The 13,032-nt window shown below is 43.0% G+C and overlaps 1 protein-coding gene across 1 annotated transcript in view; it reads right to left on the minus strand.

Annotated features, from left to right (window-relative positions):
- Nucleotides 1-13,032, minus strand: part of LOC122540536 (nectin-1-like) — a 304,355-nt gene that overhangs the window by 258,315 nt on the left and 33,008 nt on the right. The window contains exons 5-6 of the mRNA XM_043676400.1: nt 9,188-9,490; nt 8,310-8,427 (exon numbers count right to left, since the gene is read on the minus strand). Of these exons, the coding sequence (XP_043532335.1) occupies nt 8,310-8,427; nt 9,188-9,490 (421 nt within the window). The remainder of the gene's footprint in view (nt 1-8,309; nt 8,428-9,187; nt 9,491-13,032) is intronic.

Here is a 13,032-nt window from a genome sequence, read left to right on the forward strand (position 1 = left end):
GTTTGTGGGGTGAATTTGTACTTGCAGAATTACATTTTACTTTGCTCAAAAACTGCATGAATCCATGTAAGACTCTGTAAATCTGTTTTTTAGATTAGAATCAGTCTGACCATTGTGGCACATACAGCCTCACAGGGAAACTCACACCTTCAATACATTATCTGGGCCGACATGACACCAATTGTTAAAGTGCACTTGAGAATGTAACTTTTAAAAATAAAGTTTTGTGATTTACATATGAAAGAACTAAAGCCAACATGGTCATTCTAACAGATGAGAGACTTAACAAACAATCCAGGTCCTTTTCAATATATTATTTCAGTTGCATCACACTGGAGACTTTTGCTATAAATTCTGTGTCTTACAATCTTATTCTCCACAACCACCTGATGAAGGAGCGGCGCTCCGAAAGCTAGTGCTCCCAAATAAACCTGTTGGACTATAGCCTGTTGATGTGTGGTTTTTAACGTTGTACACCCCAGTCCAACACCGGCATCTCCACATCATTCTCAAGAGCAATTATAGACGGGTAATAAATGTTGACCTAGATCACAATGCCCACATTTCATAAAAATAATTCAACAAGCAAGAATGTTTTGATAAATTTGTTGGAACATTGGCTTGGCCATAACTGTGGAGCTGCAGAGGAGGCTACTGAATAAGATAAGGGCCCATGGTGTCAGAGGCGGGGTACTGGCATTGGATAGAAGCTTGGCTGTCTAGCAGAAGGCAGAGAGTGGGGATAAAAGATTCCTTCTCAGGATGGAAGCTGGTGACTAGGAACTGAGGGCAGTCAGGCTAAGTATGCAGATGATACAAAGCTAGGTAGAGGGGCAAGTAGTATTGAAGGGGTAGGGAGGCTGCAGAAGGATTTAGACTTGTTAGGAGAGTGTGCAGAGGATTGGCAGTTGGAGTACAACAAAGGAAAATGTGAGGTCAGGTACTTTGGAAAAATAGAGGCATGGGCAATTTTCTACATGGGGAGAAAATTCAGAAATCTGAAGTGCAAAGGGACTTGGGATGTTCTAGCCCAGGATTCTTTAAAGGTAAACTTGTAAGTAGGGTCAGTATTTAGGAAGGCAAATACAATGATGGCATTCATTTCAAAGGGACTTAAATATAAAAACAGGGATGTACTTCTGAGGCTTAGAAGGTTCTGGTCAGACCACATTTGGAGTGTTGTGTGCAGTGTTGGGTCCCATACCTCAAAACTAATGTGCTGGCCCTGGAGCAGGTCCAGGGGAGGTCCATAAGAATGATTCCAGGAATAAAAGGCTTAACATAAGAGAAACATTTGAGGACTCTGGGTTTATACTCGATGGAGTTTAGAAAGATGAAGGGGGATCTAATTCAAACATACAGCATACTGAATGGCCTGGACAGAGTGGACCTTGGGGAAATGTTCCCACTGGCAGAAGAGACTAGGACCTGAGGGCAGAGCCTTAGAGTAAAACTTTATAATGGAAATAAGGAGAAACTTCTTCAGCCAGAGTGGTGAATCTATGGAATTCATTGTCACAGAAGGCTGTGGAGGCCAGGTCATTGAGTATATTTAAAATTGAGATAGATAGGTTCTTGATTGTCAAGGGGATCAAAGGTTATGGGGAGATTGGGGTTAAGAAACGTATCAGCCATGATTGAATGGCAAAGCCGACTCAACTGGGCCAAATGGTCTAATATTTGCTCTTCTGTCTCATGGGTTTAGCTGAAGCATCATTGGTTCTTTTCACTGCAATTGAGGAAAGATAAGACAACATTAGAAAAGGCTGCAGGAAATATTCAGGAGAATGGTTCCTGGGATTAGAAACTTCAGCTTTTTAGATAGACTGGAAAGATTGGTATGATTTCCCGAGGAGAACAGGGTCAAGAGAAGATTTGATCTTGAGGAGTAAACAGTGAAGAGAGAGTACCAGGGAAAAATTTCCCGCTGATGAACTGATTTAGGACAAGTCCAACGACCACTTCCATCTAGCATGATGAGGGCAGGAGATACATGGGAACGCCATCCCCAGCATTTCCTCTCCAAGCCACTCACCATCTCAACTTGGACTATATCTCCGTTCCTTCGGTGTCACTGGGTCAAAATCCTGCAATTCCCTCCCTAACAGGACTGCAGCAGTTCAAGAAGGCAGCTCACCACCACCTCCCCCCCCCACCAGCCCCCCCAACCCCAACCCCAACCTCTCCAGGGCAACCTGGGAAAGGCAATAATTACTGACACATCCAGCAGTGCCCACATCCTATGAATAAAAGGGAATGAGAGAGAACACATTTAAGAAAATTGGCAACCCCCCCCCACCAGCCCCCCCAACCCCAACCCCAACCTCTCCAGGGCAACCTGGGAAAGGCAATAATTACTGACACATCCAGCAGTGCCCACATCCTATGAATAAAAGGGAATGAGAGAGAACACATTTAAGAAAATTGGCAAAAGAAGCAAATAGAGATGCAAGGAAAAAACTCTTTCTCCCCCCCACAACCAATGCATAGGATCTGGTTGCACTGCATGGAAATGTGGAGGTAGCACATTAAGCATTCAGGAGAGAATTGGATTGATAGCAGAAAGGGAAAAAGGGGCAGGGAAGAGGGAGACAGTTGGGGAATAGATCTGGCATATTGTTGTAATGGAGAGCCAGCCCAGCCACTAAGAACTGTGCTTATAGGAATTCTGCAATTTGTGACGACTGAATGGAGGTTAGGTAGCTCATGGAAGAAACAGTGCATGGTTCATTTAAACCATGTATAACTCAACCTTACAGTGTTACCTTATGATAAAAATAACTAGGCAAATTCTCCCTCCCCAGAACTGAAATTGCTCAATCTTCATGTTGGGACTATACAAAACATTGGTGAGACCACTTTTGGAATACTGTAAACAACTCTGGTTGCCCTGCTGTCGGAAGGATGTTGTTAAACTAGAAACATTTAGAAGGAAGTTATCAGGATTGGAGGGTTTGCGTTAAAAAGGAGGGACTGGGACTTTTTTCCCCCATGGAGTGTCATAGGCTGAGGGGTGACCTTAGAGATTTATAAAATCAAGAGGAGCAGAGATAAGACAAATAGCCAAGGTCTTTTTCCAAGATTGGGGAGTCCAAAACTAGAAGAACTAGGTTTAAAGTGAGAGGGGCAAGATTTAAAATGGACCTAAGGGGCAACGTTTTCATAGAGAGGGTGATGAGTGTGTGGAATGAGCTGCCAGAGGAAGTGGTGGAGGCTGGTACAATTACAACATTTAAAAGGCATCTGGATGGGTATATGAATACCCATCCAGATTTGGAGGGATTTGGGCCAAGTGCTGGCAAGTGGAACTAGATTAATTTAGGATACCTGGTCAGCATGAACAAGTTAGACCAATGGGTCAGTTTCCATGCTGTATGATTCTATAAAACAGAGTCTTAGTGAAGAATGGGGTGAATGAAGGAAGGTGCACCAAACACCCTGTTGGCCCTCATTAGTCATTAGGTTCAGTGATAATCCTGTTCCGAACCAGGCTCTTCAGCACAGCTTCCAACGAGGGTTCCTGTCCAAACCCACTAATCCTCCAACCAGACCAAGAGAAACAACACTCCAATTCATTTCAACTAAGCTTAATGTAGCTTGGTACCAAGCCAATCCAACCATATGTTAATTTGTGATGAGTAATTTGGTTCATTTATCTGACTCACATAATCATAACATTTGTAGTTTGCCATTCAGAAACGTGAAAAGAATTATAGCAACAACAAAAAATCTTGACAATACTGTACTGGTGGCTCTAACGGAGTAAACAGGAGAACACTGTAGAATGGCAAAGACAGAGTACAGGAACAGATCAATGGCTAAAATAAGTGGGATGGGGGTGGTGGTGTTGGAGGGGAGTCCACAGATCTTCTATAAGATTATGAACAGTGAAGATTGTATGGAGAAACAGTGCAGACATTAGGGATGAACATGGGACTCCACTGGTCAAATCAGAAAGATATATTACAGATGTCCTCAAACTGAAGGGTGAGGATGACACAAACAGATAGAAGAGTTTTTCTTAGAAGAGAAGAGATTTGATAGATGAAAATTATGAAGGGTTTAGATAAAGTAAATAAAGAGAACTGGGTTTCCAATGGTGGAAAAGTTGGTAACTAGAGGACAGTGTTTGCAGATATATGGCAAAGTAAATCGAAGCAATGCAAGACTTAAGGGGCAACTTTTTCATGCAGAGGGTGGTACGTGCATGGAATGAGATGCCAGAGGAAGTGGTGCAGGCTGGTACAATTGCAACATTTAAAAGGCATCTGGATGGGTTTAGAGGGATATGGGCCAAGTGCTGGAAAATGGGATTAGATTAGGTTAGGCTATCTGGTCGGAACGGATGAGTTGGACTGAAGGGTCAGTTTCCGTGCTGCATAGTTATATGACTCTCTAAGGAGAAATGTTTTTAAGTCACTTGGTAGCACATAACTTGAGTATTGTTGAGAAAGAGACATGCTGTAGAAGCTTTTCACCTACACCCAGCATACAAGAATTTCAAATCTCAATTTATTCAACATGCAAATCAGGGTGCCAATTTGTCAGCATGTGGATTCCGATGGGTTGAGGTATTTTCACAGAGACTGTAACAGGGAACACTGTTGTGCTGAAGCTTTTATTTAAGAAATGCAAACCCATTTAGACTGATTGAGACAAACCATGGGGAATGCACCAGGGATGAGTGTCCTCCAAGCTATCTGAGAAATAGTACTGCCTGGACAAATTCCTTTTCCCTGCAGAGGACTGGGCCCTGTGTATGGGCGTATATAGGTTCTATAAAGTGTAAGCGAACCAACCACATTGCAAACCTGACTGATATCCTTAACATGGGTTTGTCTGTGTAATTTTCAGCACACTGGGAGGAAAATGTTTTTACACAATGACTGGTTAAATAGTAGTAGATACTACCCAATAGGATGGTGGATGCAGATTTAATTGTTTAAAATGGAACGAGTTAAATACTTGAAACTGAATAAGGAGGAGGGCTAGGGAAAGAGTGGAGGAGTGGGATTAACTGGATTGCTCTTTCAAAGAGGTACCATGGACTCAATAGACCATCTTCTTGTGCTGGACTCTCAGGGCCATCTGATGAATAATTAAAACCATTTACTAATGATTTCTGGATCGCCAGTTTCCAATGTAACTGTAAAATGGATTATTGGCTCAACAGCATAAGGCCCAGAACTGTGTTAATGTAGCTTGTTAATGTACGTGAATTCTTTGGGTGTGGAGGAGTTTGCGAGAAAATGCCATTTTATTATTACAGTTCTTATCATTACTGGCGTAACTGGTCCAGCATTGGATGAGCAATTAGAGTGAGACTAATATAACATTCAGGTCCTTGCCAGGAACAACCATTTGAATTCAATTTAGGCTCACTGGGATCTGCACCAAGCTGCCAACTCTTGTTAAATCGCACTGGCAAGTTCCGACTTGACCAAGCCATCACTGAATACAGCGCTGCATGCCATATCTGCCACGGAATGTATCCATTAAACCCTCATTCACTTAAAATTCAGCATGAACAGCTAATGAAACATCAATAAAGACAACAAAATTTGCCCCACTTTTAAAATCCCACAACGTTTTGCCAGGTACAATGGTTACTACCTTGGATTCTTTGATTTTTTTAAGTGAAGATGCAATTTTCCTGTTCTCTAAGTTGCAATCTAAATCCATCATTTGTTGGAACAGATGGGACTCCAGGGGGTTAGCTGATTAAAAGGTACTTGACCTACCATCCACCTGCATTGATACATCCAAAGCTGAAACAGTTGTTTGAACATTTTAATAGAACAGTGCCACGGATTCAGCTGTAACATGGGATCACAACAAGCTCATTAAACTGACCATCAGGCCTGGCAGTTTGACCCAGAAACATCGCACAATGTGCTTGTTTCCAGTAAACACAGAAACTGCTGTAAAGGTGACATTGCCCAGTGAAACCCAGGGTTGCTCAAGTGAAACCAGAATGCAGAGTGATGTAAGACTGGTTTTGTGTTGCCTTGCACATCATATTTCAACATAAAACAAACAACCTGGGTGCAGTTCCGAAGACACATCAAACAGTGTGGAGCTTGCACATTTGCCTATCTGCTCTTGTCAAGCATTGTTTACTTACTTGATCAAACATCGTTTTCACTGCATTAACTATTACCATTTAGTTCCCAAGTCTCACCATGCTTCCTATAAATCTTACCTGATACCTATGTACTATCTTGTATAGTGCCCCATGCCTCCTCCCATCTAGTGCCCATACACCCCAATTCCTCAGCCATTCACCATAAATGAGTTCCCCATACATTCTGTGACACTGTGCTTCCTGGTCAGTCTTCAGTCCTGCCTGAGCACTGCTGGCATTTGTATCAATTGTGACCCAAGTATAAAATGCTGGAAGGTCCATCTCATTTGACCTGGATACTTCCCCAATGTTGTGATGACTGACATCCTAACTACTATCAATGCCAGTGAGAAAACATTCACAACAACCATTAAAAAGAAGCTCATCATCTCAGAATAGCCCCAAGGTTAAGGGATCACTATGGAAAATCTAGATGGGGAATGGCCTCCTGAACATCTCGGAATATTCTTGCCCTATCCCTAGTGTTAACGTCTTCCGTCCTATTGACTTGAGCTCCAGAATTTATTTCCCAGGTCTCTGTCCTCCCTAGAATCCCCACAGTGCTGAAAGAGGCCATTTGGCCCATCGAGTCTGCACTGACCCGCTGAAGAGTATCCCACCCAGATCCAGCTACCCCAGCGTATTCCCATAACCCTGCATTTAGCCTAACCTGCTCACCCCTGGATATTATGGGCAATTTAGCACGGCCAATCCACCTAACCTGCTCACCCCTGGACACTGTGGGCAATTTAGCATGGCCAATCCACCCAACCTGCTCACCCCTGGATATTATGGGCAATTTAGCATGGCCAATCCACCCAACCTGCTCACCCATGGACACTACGGGCAATTTAGCACGGCCAATCCACCTAACCTCCACATCTTTGGACTTTTGGAGGAAACTGGAGCACCCGGAGGAAACCCACGCAGACAGTCACCAGAGGTTGGAATCAAACCTGATTCCTGGCGCCATGAGGCAGCAGGGGCTAAGCGTTGAGCTTCCTTTTAAAATGCTTCTGAAACCTTTCACTTTCCAAGCTGCACTGACACCTCTTTCTTGGTGGCTTGGTGTCAAATTTTGTTTTAGAACATTGCTATCAAGCACTTTGGGCAGTATAACTGCCTTATAGGGGATATATAAATGTAAGTTGTGTGGTAATGCAACCATATACAATATGATCTTGGGGACCCAGCTCTATTTCCAGGCCAGAGTCTGATAGTATTTCATGGTGAATTTCATTGGGTTTTGCACTCCCATCCCAAGATCTGAAACATGAAATAGCTCAATAGATGCAGAGGAGAGAAGGATGGCTCTGACGGAGAAGGAAATATCCCGGGAGTGTAAAGGCCTGTCTTTGGGACTACTGTTTTCTCAGAGCTGAGAATATCACAAGTACATGTGATTCCTCAGCACTAAAATCTATTTCCCATGATGAGCTTCATCAACACAAATGATTTTAAAAAGATAATAAAACGCTATTCTAACATTTTCACATTTAATTGCAGCTAAGAATTTATGGCCCCCTCGCTCCAACAGCAGTAGACAAGTCAGGCTGACTGATTGTCCAGATTAAACCCCACTCTGAGGAAGCCGCTGTTTGGGGTGGGGGTTGGGGAGTGGCTGAAAACAACAACAACAGCTTCCATTCATTTGGTGCCTTCAATGTGGCAGAATACTCCAAGGCTGTTGTAAGAGTGTGAATGACATTTGGCACTGAGCCACACATTACGAGATATTGTGATCCAAAGCTTGCTGTACTGTTTTAGAGGTTGGGAGTGGGAGAGGGGGTTGCATGGTGGAAAGGTTTAGGGAGGGCATCTAGACCGCAAGGTCGCCTCCTGGTGAATGCTGCAGCACTGAAAATCAGGTTTGTTCAAGGTGTCCTGAATTAGACAAGGAAGTTAATCCAGCTGGAGATTTTGGACGGGGGTTTGAATAGAGCCAGGAGGGATCTCGCTCTGAATGATCACCCCAGCAAAATATCAAGAAAGCATTTGGGACTAAAATAAAATCTGGGAACTCACAAAAAGCTTCAAAAGGGGAGAAACTGGCTGAAATTGTGGATGGAGACACTGTCAAAGAGCTTAGTAATGATTTACATTTTCCATCCAAGGAATTAACCACATTTTTCTTTTCCAAATGAAAATTTCCACATTTGCTGATTCACGTGGAGCAAGTACTTACATCTTCCACTTGTACGTTGTTGCAGGTGGGTTGCCATCTGCTCTGCATGTCAAACGCACATCTTCTCTGTTCAAATACCAATTCCCATCAAATCCTTCCACTGTAACCTCGGGTTCATCTGCATGGAGAAGTAATGGCACCAACACAGAGATTTCAGACACAGCTTTGTATGTATTCACCCCCAAACCCGAAACAGTTTACTTCATTTAATAGTTTTGCCTTAAACAACCTGTTTATTAAACCTAGGAATTAACCACATTATCGTGTTGAAAAATACAGCTGTATGGGTGTCTGTCTGCAATGTGACTTTGTGCTTCACTTGAGAATGGCCCAGATTGTTCAGAGATGGTCACCTACCATTTCTCAATTGATCAGGTGCCTTTGAATGAAGAATATAAAAGATCAGAATGTTACACTAAGTTGGTGAATGTCTATTGCACGAGATATCTAGAGCTGTTAACAATGAGAGTCCTTTCCTCCACTGAATGGCACCTTGACACAGTACTACCCATTTGCCTCTGGAATTTCCTGCTTTGATTTGCCACCCATCTCAGCATGAAAACCCTCTTCAAAATTCTTATTTTCAGTCATTGCCTATTCCTTAAATTTTCCACTGGGGGTGGCAGGTCTACTGATTATTCAGCAGCCTATAGTGGAGGAGCTTTACAAGGATTTAGCTTATTTTATGAGGGTATTGAGAACACATGTCACAGTGAGGGTTCTGTTCAAGGACACTGAACTGCAAGTACACCAGAGATAGAGAGGGGTACACATGCAAGGGAACAGGAACAGAGAGCCAGACATCAGATACGGTAAAACGTTGACATGCTTCTGTTGTGCTCCAGAAAATCAGGAACAAAGAGGCATCTGATACTCACAGTGCACGTTTAAAGTCAGCATGCTGGTGGTGCGGTCTGCCTGGTAATTCACGATACATGTCAGCAGTTGCTGGTGAGCTTCTCTGGATGGAACCAGCAGGTACTGGCTGACCACTGTGATGGTGCCATTCTGGTTGTGAAATTCTTTAACAACTGCCTCCCCATTTACTTTCGTCTCCCAAGTGATGATTCCTGGTGGCTTCCCATTGGCGGATGTACACGTTGCCACAACAATCTTTCCTGAAAAACCAGCTCGTGCTGTGATTGTGTTTGGACTGAGCTCTGCATCATTCACTGGCCTGGCTACAAGAAAATTAAAAAACTGTTAATGAAAGGGAACAATGATGTTTATGAGATTGATCCTCCCCCATGCTGCCAGTCCCATTTATATTTAAAATATGTTCATACTGTTACCTCCATTTGTAAGCAATAACAGCATAATAGGAGGCTTGTAACAAAATGTTTTGCACAGTTGGTAACTTCTCAAGTTTCACATTATCAACACTGATAATTCAATACTTCCTCCAAAAAAGGTAAAGGATTAAATATTAGTTGTCAGAACAGTTCATACACAAATAACAAGGTAAATAAAAGACTCCAAAACAAGCTCACAGATCAAAGGGAGGTGATGAGTTAACCTCCCTAATTCAAGGGACCACATTACAATCACTTTCCCTAAAGCCTCAACAACATTTTTGGTCCAGTTATCAAATGTCTAGTTGGTTTATGTCAGATTAAAGCCTCTTTCCTTTTAAGGTTCATAAAGATGTGATATAAGTATTTAATGGTGCTGTTGGTAACCAGGAACCCATTTGATATATCTCAATTGACCAGAAACTGGCCTTGACTCACAACATAAACACAGTGACTACAAGAGCAGGTCAGAGGCTGGGAATCCTGTGGTGAGTAACTCACCTTCTGACTCCCCAAAGCCTGTTACTATCTAAAAAGGCACAAGTCAGGAGTGTGGTGGAATACTCCCACTTGCCTGGATGGGGACAGCTCCAACAACACTCAAGAAGCTTGACACCGTCCAGGACAAAGCAGCTGCTTGATCGGCACCACATCCATAAACATCCACTCCCTCCACCACCAACACTTAGTTCAAAGTTTGTGCAAAGATTTGTAGCTCGGGTGCTCGTTGCTGTGGTTCTGTTCGCCGAGCTGGAAGCTTTTGTTGCAAACGTTTCGTCCCCTGGCTAGGCGACATCATCAGTGCTTGGGAGCCTCCTGCGAAGTGCTTCTTTGATGTTTCCTCCGGTGTTTATAGTGGTCTGTCCCTGCCGCTTCCGGTTGTCAGTTTCAGCTGTCCGCTGTAGTGGTTGGTATATTGGGTCCAGGTCAGTAGCAGCGCTGTGTACAGTATAAATGATGGACTGCAGAAATTCTCCTCAGACAGCACCTTCCGAACCCATAACTACAGGCAGTTCTTTTAAAATCCAATGGTTGTGTTCTTGTGCAACCCCGTGTTATAGAAAATCGGGCTTAAAGTGTTGGTGATGTCATCGCGTTACAGCCAACACACATTTTAAAAGTTTGTGCTTTCGAAACAATGTCCCCAGTTCATCAATCGCGTTACAGCGAATTTGCATTAATGGAATATACGCTACAGGAGAATGACCTACACTTCCATCCAGAAGAACAAAGACAACAGATACATGGGAACACCACCACCTTCAAGTTCCTCTCCAAGACACTCCCCATCCTGAGTTCCTCCACAGTCGCTGGGTCAAAATCCTGCAATTCCCTCCCTAAGGGCATTGTGGATCAATGCACTGCATGTGGACTGCAGGACTTTCAAGGTTGCAACTTACCGACACCTTCCCAAGTGACAACTAGGGATGGGCAATAACTGCTGGCACAGTCAGCAATGCCCACGTCCCACAGGTGACTAAAAACATTCCTAAAGGCTGTGGCCAAAGCACAATTGAGATTTCTTCTCCAATTCACTACTGAGGGAGTATAACACCGACGGATGTGCTGTCCACCTTATGAAACTTCAAAGCATTCTGTTGGACTCTAATGATGACATTGCATGTTTCTAGCACCTGCCAAGGAATTGCACAATGTCCATGTGCAAGCCGGAGAGAACAGGAGAGTGGGAAAACGTGCAGGAGAAAACGTTAAAGAGGAAGATCAAGAAGAGATAAAAAACAGGGGGGCAGAGAGCAAAAGAAAGGGAACAAACAAACAGAGCGAGGAACAGAGAATTTAAGATAAAGCAAAACAACACACAGTTGAAAATACTGTTAGGAAGAAAAAACCCTACACAGGATTTGGCAGAGGGTTGAGAACTAAAGGACACTGATTTAAAGGTCTGGTAAAAGGCGTTATGAGAAGAGTCATTCTTTTTTAAACAAAAGAGTGGTTAGGATCGAGAATGTATTGAGTACGGTGGAGGCGGATCGTACCAGGGCTTTCAAAATGGATTTGGATAATTAAACAGGAGAAAAATGTGTGACGCTGCAGGGATGGGGAGGGTGCGTGGGACTAGCTGACAGCTCTGACATAGAGCTGGCACAGGTACAATGGGGTGAATGGTATCATGTTCTTTAACCATGAGAATAATAATTTCATAAAGCAGTTGAGATTGCAGAGAGAAAAATTGTACTCAGGAGGCACTAATAGATATAAATCTTGCCTTTGTAACCACTTCCAGTTCTAAAACACAACTTCAGCTCTTTTGTGATATACTTAAAATAGTAATTCCCAATTGACCTGTCAACAAAGTCCTGTCTTCATTCATATTTCAGATACACCTGATTAGGAAGGAGAGATCAGAAAAGACCATGTGAACTGAACATCTGTGAGTAGAACAGTGGATTATTTCTGACATTTGTTCAATTAATGGATCACATCACCTTAAATGGCCATCAGTTTGGGATTAACAATCCAAATTCCCTCAAATGTTGAGAGAGCTGTGATACTTGTTATCACTATGTTCATAATAGGCAAATGTTAACATTGCAATACTCAGTAACTTACTAAGGAGGATGGACTTTTGTTGTTCCAAGTGATTTCCCCCAACAATATGCTGTGCATGTGTTGCATATGTGTGTGTTAAAGAGAGAAAATGAATGTGTGAGATAGAGTGTGAGAGGGATTGTGTGTGAGAGAGAATGAGTGCAGGTAGTATGGGAAGGAGGGACACAGTATGAGCAAGGCAAAAGAACAAGACAGAGAGATGGGGAGAGAGAGATACATATGATGTGGGCAGAGCGGTAGATGTGATCTATATGGACTTCAGTAAAACGTTCGACAAGGTTCCCCGTGGGAGACTGGTTAGGAAGGTTAGATCTCATGGAATACAGGGAGAACTAGCCATTTGGATACAGAACTGGCTCAAAGGTAGGAGACAAAGGGTGGTGGTGGTGGAGGGTTGTTTTTCAGACTGGAGGCCTGTGACCAGTGGAGTGCCACAAGGATCGGTGCTGGGCCCTCTACTTTTCATCATTTACATAAATGATTTGGATGTGAGCATAAGCGATACAGTTAGTAAGTTTGTAGATGACACCAAAATTGAAGGTGTAGTGGACAGCAAAGAAGGTTACCTCAGATTACAACAGGATCTTGATCAGATGGGCCAATGGGCTGAGAAGTGGCAGATGGAGTTTAATTTAGATAAATGTGAGGTAATTTAGATAAATTTTGGGAAAGTAAATCTTAGCAGGACTTATACACTTAATGGTAAGGTCCTAGGGAGTGTTGCTGAACAAAGAGACCTTGGAGTGCAGGTTAATAGCTCCTTGAAAGTGGAGTCACAGGTAGGTAGGATAGTGAAGAAGGCATTTGGTATGCTTTCCTTTATTGGTCAGGAGTATTGAGTACAGGAGTTGGGAGGTCAT

This window comes from Chiloscyllium plagiosum, chromosome 35, assembly GCF_004010195.1.
Source record: "Chiloscyllium plagiosum isolate BGI_BamShark_2017 chromosome 35, ASM401019v2, whole genome shotgun sequence".
NCBI classification, from domain to species: domain Eukaryota; kingdom Metazoa; phylum Chordata; class Chondrichthyes; order Orectolobiformes; family Hemiscylliidae; genus Chiloscyllium; species Chiloscyllium plagiosum.